General features: G+C 40.5%; 1 protein-coding gene across 1 annotated transcript in view; it reads right to left on the bottom strand.

The window, feature by feature from the left end:
• Nucleotides 1–398: 398 nt before the first annotated feature.
• The window catches only part of LOC103481311 (glycylpeptide N-tetradecanoyltransferase 1-like), a 7,873-nt gene continuing 1,968 nt past the window's right edge, over nt 399–6,303 (bottom strand). The window contains exons 4-12 of the mRNA XM_008436709.1: nt 5,541–5,659; nt 4,689–4,780; nt 4,168–4,284; nt 3,900–4,070; nt 2,973–3,081; nt 2,666–2,836; nt 2,377–2,544; nt 2,146–2,283; nt 399–801 (exon numbers count right to left, since the gene is read on the bottom strand). Of these exons, the coding sequence (XP_008434931.1) occupies nt 778–801; nt 2,146–2,283; nt 2,377–2,544; nt 2,666–2,836; nt 2,973–3,081; nt 3,900–4,070; nt 4,168–4,284; nt 4,689–4,780; nt 5,541–5,659 (1,109 nt within the window). The 3' untranslated portion in view covers nt 399–777. The remainder of the gene's footprint in view (nt 802–2,145; nt 2,284–2,376; nt 2,545–2,665; nt 2,837–2,972; nt 3,082–3,899; nt 4,071–4,167; nt 4,285–4,688; nt 4,781–5,540; nt 5,660–6,303) is intronic.

The raw sequence follows: 6,303 nt of genomic DNA, 5'->3' as shown, positions 1-6,303 counted from the left end.
GTATGTCTTTGACCTGTTACTGAAATGATAAATCTCTGTAGTTGTACAATAAATGTACTTTCTATTGCTGATATTTGCTTAATGCATATTGTTTAGCTTATGTGTCTTTTTCTCTCACTTCATTGTGTGTCACTATCCAAATCCAAACTTTATTTTGGTTTCTAGTACATTCAGATGCAAAACCTGCCTATATTATACTGTAGCGCACCCTACTGCTCAAACTAAAACAATATGCAACATGTGGCATTTGGTTTGTGGTTGGTTCACACAGTCTAACAATTACACAGCGATTAGATTTACTGTTTTATGCAATTATTAACTACTGAAAKCTCTAACCAGGATTGTTTGCCTCTTTTGCAGAAATAAAATAACAAAATTATACGCTTTAGACGTTCAGGTTTTCAGGACAGTAAGGATTTTATTATGTTTTCCTTTGGTCTAACATGTCTTCTGAATTAAACGATGAGTTTTACATGGTTGTTTATTCTTGACATTCTAAAACTGGAGCTTTAGTCAGTGGTTAATGCAGTTTTAGGACTGATCATGGTAACATTACAACCACAGGGCTTTTGATGTTGATAATTATACCCACGCACAGTCTCACACACGTGCATTCACATGTAAACACACAAACACAGACATTACAATGTAATAGATGAATCCATCTGACTGCAACTGCTCCTTCAGTTACTTTTCCTTTTTTCTAATTTTGTACATCATAGTGACTGCTGAAAGCACAGGTAGTGATGCAGATCATTCCGTCTTCAATGCGTCAGATTAGTTGGGTAACACCAGACTGACCTGTAAAATAAACACCTGTTAGTGTGGATGGTTGCAAACTATCACTGCTGCAGCCACAGAATCATTAAAGGCTGGCATAGCAAGACTAATAAAAAAAAATACACATTACTTTAACTGCACCAGTTGATTTTACTCCAGTCAAGGGTCTGGAGTAAGACACACACACACACACACACACACACACACACACACCTTTATGTCTCTCCTCCTCCAACAGGAGGAGAGACTTCAATATAAGTGTCAATGACCTTAGAGAAGCAGTTATTGCTATTAGCCTGGGAAAGATCATAAGACCATTTCTTAAATGTGCAAATTCCATCATTTTCAGAAAAACATTCGATGCAGATGCTTTTCTACCTGCAGGTTGGCTTTTCAGCAAATTCACCCCAATTCATACTATGGAATACTCAGAGAAACTGCAAAACCCAAGAAGTCAGAATTTTAGAGTTCTCACAGAGTATGTCAATGTTTACAACAGTTGTTGTCCGTGCAGCACCTCCCTCCACAGAGTTTCTGCAGCACAGTAGTCTTCGCCTCCCCAGCTGCGTACACACAGACTTGGCAGACGTTTTAGCTAGATGCCATTTCTGATGCAACCCCCCTAATTATCCACAGGAAGGAACAGGAGAATGTTGCTTCCTTTGGATGGTTGTCATCAGAGCTTGTCCCTAAAGAAGTTTAGCTTATCAAAATGTAGATATGTAAAACAAATTTAAATCAGTCGCAAGACGACTGGGCAAACATCTATGGAAAGATGATACTAAAGTAGAGAAGTCTTCCCACGTTACACAGCACCATGCCTGGAGAAAATATCAACAAACACCTCAGGCCAACTGTCCAGCATGGTGGCGAAGGTGTGAAGATTCCCTGTGCACCATTATCTGTACACTAAATAACTAGAGTCAAATGTGAAGCTTTGTCTGAAGGTTGAAGTTTGGCTCAACCTGGTCTGTCAACAGGATTATGGCCTGAGACTTAGCAAYTAGAATCTGCATCAAATGGCTAAACAAGAAAGGAATCAGATGCTCTGGTGCAAGCAAATTACAAAAGGTGTGTATGACTGATGTCCAAACTGCTGTGTTTTTAATTTTTATGTGTAATAAATTAAAAAAACATCCAAGCTTTCTTACCACTTTCATAGTTTTTTAAAAATCAATTTTACCCAATGTATCTTCCCTTTCAATTTGGTTTGTAATAAATAATCTCAAGCCTAAAAAAACTGTAGTTCCAAGATGACTCGAGCCTTTGACAGCATTATCGGAAATGAAAGGGGTGAAAGATCATTACAGGACCTGACAGACAGAAGTGTCTCTTGGCAAGTGGAGACATTACAGTGGTCAGTACCTTGTCCGGGCTCATGAGAGGACACTTCCAGTTGTACAGGTAGTAATGGACACTCTTATCGCTGATGGTGAACTTCAGCTTTTCCAAGAAGCTCATGTTATCCATCACATCAAGAGCACAGAAGACATCACAGCCTTTCTGTTTGTGAAAGGAAAAAAAAAAAGAAAAGTGTGGGCATTTTTCACAGCACTGCTTGTTAAATCAGAGATGCTTATATTCAGATAAACTCACAGATTTAGCCAGAACCAGTGTGTCCTCCATGAGGTCAGCCACCCCAGTGGTATTACAGACGGCGTACAGAAGACAAGCGGCTCTCAGACCGGTGTGAACTGGATGGTTTAGCACCCTGGAGGAGACGGTATAGAAGCTCACCATGTCAGTCAGAGTACCATTGTCCGCCTGTGTGCGAGGAACGGAAGGTCAATCAATTTTTCTACCACCGCACCRCAACTTAAATTCTTAACAAAAAAGTTTTTCTCCGTTCAAAGGAATTTAAAGTACAGATAGAAGAAGGTCAGACCTCCACCACGTAGGTGTCATTCACATTCTCCTTCGGTAAGTACCAGTGCTCTACTTCCTGCAGCGATAAGAGAGGGCTGAGGTGGAAGTTGGAGAGATTTTTCTCAAGTAATGACAGGATCCTTGGAGCATCTGCTTCAGTCATAGGACGCAGGCCCTTTATCTTTGTCACCTTGGAAAAAAAAAATATTTAAGAAAACTTTACTGCTTAAATAAGTGCTCTTAGGTTATTTTTTACAGTCTAAAACACATCTGTCCCTTCAGTAGCAGTAACACATGTTTGTCTCTAGATGGCAGCACACACTAACCTCAGGTAAGCGGTTAAACTTCAAGGCTCGCTGCAGATTCATGTTCTGCTTTAGACCGGGGTAGTTGACCTCCATTAGCTTACGGGGATTCAAAGGGCGATGCCACTGGCTGAGAGGATTCATTAGTTTATATCAGTGATGACAAAGGCAGATGTTGCTTCAGAGGAAAAATACCGTACATACAGTGAGATCACCAAACAGTAAGGCTATCACAAATTACATTTACAGCCTTGAAGAAGTTTCTGCCACCTTGGATTATGCTGCATAAACTTTGAGTGAAAGTAAAACATTACGTGATTGTCAGAATGTGTATACTTTGTAAGTACTAATACTTTATATAATGGATTTTTCCAACTATCTGAGCTCCAACTCTTTTGGCTTTGCACAWGTAGAAACTGAATGTTTGCCAGTTTTTCTTATAAAATGATGCAGGATCAATCACACTGGATGACAGAGCCAGTGAAAATAAAAATCTAATCTCTCCACTTAGTTGCAATTTGATTTGGCCTGATCTTTAGCTTGGTATTTTGACACGTAAAAGGTGCTTTGATTAAAAAAAGGACAAAAAACAAAATTATAGTAGATCTTGMTGAAAATGTAGGTTTGTTGTGCTAGAAGGTGARGGAAGCACCTTCTTCTCCTATGTCTCCTGCAAAGGCTTGTGGCACGCTACACATTTCAAATGTGTGCCACACTTTTCAGATTTCGTTCATCTCCTTTAGTATTATCCACTAATCTGTGGTGTATTACACCAAACCTTAATAAAACACATGAAATTTGTATCAGTCATGTTGAAAATGTCAAAGGTGGTAAAAATGTAGACAAMGTCCTGCATGTACACATAAAAAAATGCGATTTTAAATAACTGATGKCTACGATTGTGCTTTGAATTTACTTTAATGTGACTCAGTCATGTGCAGTAGTTACCTGCAGGAGCTTATTGGTGTTGGCAACACTGTGCCAGCTGCATAGACAGCCTGGTAGACCCCCTGCTGGTTGACCCTTCTGGTAAGTTCCCGAATCAGAACCGGCGTCATCCGCTTGAGGCGCAGTTTCTTATGAACACACAGGAATCTGACCTGCACCAACCGCTTCTTCCTGCAAGACAGATTTCAGGCTCTTGACTTTGGTTTTACACACACACACACACACACACACACACACATATCTTTTAACGAATTTACGAGCTACTCACGTCTCGTAAATGCGAACATCAGCAGGTACAGCAGCAATGAAACCGACTAACTTCTTGTTTGCGTCTACTCTCACGCCCAAGTTCCACTGGAGCAGCCAGTTTGGAGGCTGTAAAGCCCTTAGGAGGAGATCAGTGACACTTAAGTATGTCTCTGAAAAACATGTTCTCTTTCGCTGTATTTCTACATGATTTTTTTTTTTTCTATCTTCAGGGACCAACGGTCAGCTCTAGCTCTTCTAAAACTAATGACAAATATTAAATTCAAAGTAAGTGTTAAATGGTTTGCTGCTAGTGGCCCACAGGGTTGGAAAGCAATCAATGCAGAGCTCTAAAAAGAAGGAGATTACAACACACAAGCTGAATTTATTGGGCTGTGACAGACCGACTAGGATCTGTCGAACGATCTCAACTGAACATTAATTGGGGGTAGGTTGAAACAAAAAAGCCCACTGGATTATTAAATGGACTGCATAAATATTTAAAAATTGATTGATAAGGTGCTATTAAACAGAGCAGCTTACCACAGTAGATACTCAGGAGAAAAGTTAAATCTGATTGTGTTGTCATCTTCTTCCATGTAATTCTCATTTAGCAAATGGCTCAGCTCTCCCAACTGTGAAGAAAACCGGACAATAAAACTTTTTTTTAACTTTATTTGGCTGGGTCATGATTTTAAAACTGTCCACCAGAGTGAGCAGCACCATATCTGGTAAACAAGTCTATCTATAACATAGGTTGTCAAGGAAACAACAGAACTACAGTGCCTTAAAAATGTAGTCATGCCTTTTAAACGTTTTCGCATTTTTTTGTCACATTACAACCAGCTTTTCCAGCTGCTCTATTAAGGCCTTACATCCGTCTAAACCAGTGGTTCTTAACCTTTCATCCCCCCCCCGTTTCATATACGCACTCACCGAACCCTTCTTATCCCCCCTAACCCCCCGCCAACACACAAAATACTTTGCGGTATTCTGATTTAGTAATGTAATTATATTAGCTGTGTTACCATCCCCACGCCACTAGAGGCAGTAGCAACCCCGAAAATATGCGACTAAGGAGCAGATTTAGACTAGACTAGATGGTTCGATCGAACCCAGGTTAAGAACCACTGGTCTAAACTGAGAAAATCTGAAGATCAATAAATACACATGTAGTCAAGAGGCTGTAGAGATCAACAGAAATCAAATTACAACCAAATACATGAACGTTTGTGTAGAAATGTGACAAAGTGAAAAAGTTCACTGAATACATTTGCTATTTTTGGATAATTTATGCCATAGAAATATGTAAGGTGGCAGCTTTTGTTTGGCTTTCCTGTTGATGARTTTCAGACAGGTTTGGAGTTATTGAACCAGTGCTGGTGGGTGATTTACCACAAAAGGRCTGCTCAAGTCCAGAGTATCCCAGGAGAATCCCTGAGGAAGTAAGCATGGCTCGCTCCGGATGCTGGCGTCCACCTCCTCGACTGGGCCATGAGTCGTAACGTGGTCACCTGAGTGAAATCAAACCATACCAGATGAAGTTCGCCTACCATCATCCTTAGCCATGCGTACGGAAAATGACAACAAAATAGTGACGAAAACGGAAACAATTCCAGGGGACGGAGGAGAAAAGACAACACAGCCCTAAATCGACTCAGTCTGGCTCTGTTTGGGAGCGTTCCCGTCTCAGCTGTTCTGGACTCTGTCCACGCTGGTTGTTGCGGTTCCCCAGGCCCCGTCGGCTGTGGCTTACAGAGCCCAAAGGCGACTCGGTGCCTGAGTCTGCCGTCTGCTTCCACTAATGACTCTATCGCAGCTATCCTCACAGTTTTCATGTCTGATTTCAAGAACGTGAAACCTTTTGTTGGGTAATGAGTGATATGGCCTTGCCACTGTAGTTCTGATCATTTCTTAGACAGCGTGAGATTTGAGAAGAACTSCGACTTGCAAAGCCACCTCTCTAGGTGAACATAGTAGTGACATGCTTCATGAGTCACAACACCACTTCAGTCAGTTTTTTATTTTTATTTTTGTAGCTCTAAAGTGTYCCACTTCTCCAGGTTCAAGGTGAAGCCGTATCCAGTTTTTTGTTTTTTACAAAAAGGAAATTAAAAAAAACTTCACAGTTCCTTTTTAATTAAAATCTTTTTTTTTT

This window comes from Poecilia reticulata, linkage group LG19, assembly GCF_000633615.1.
Source record: "Poecilia reticulata strain Guanapo linkage group LG19, Guppy_female_1.0+MT, whole genome shotgun sequence".
NCBI classification, from domain to species: domain Eukaryota; kingdom Metazoa; phylum Chordata; class Actinopteri; order Cyprinodontiformes; family Poeciliidae; genus Poecilia; species Poecilia reticulata.
This window is presented reverse-complemented; position numbering and strand designations above follow the sequence as displayed.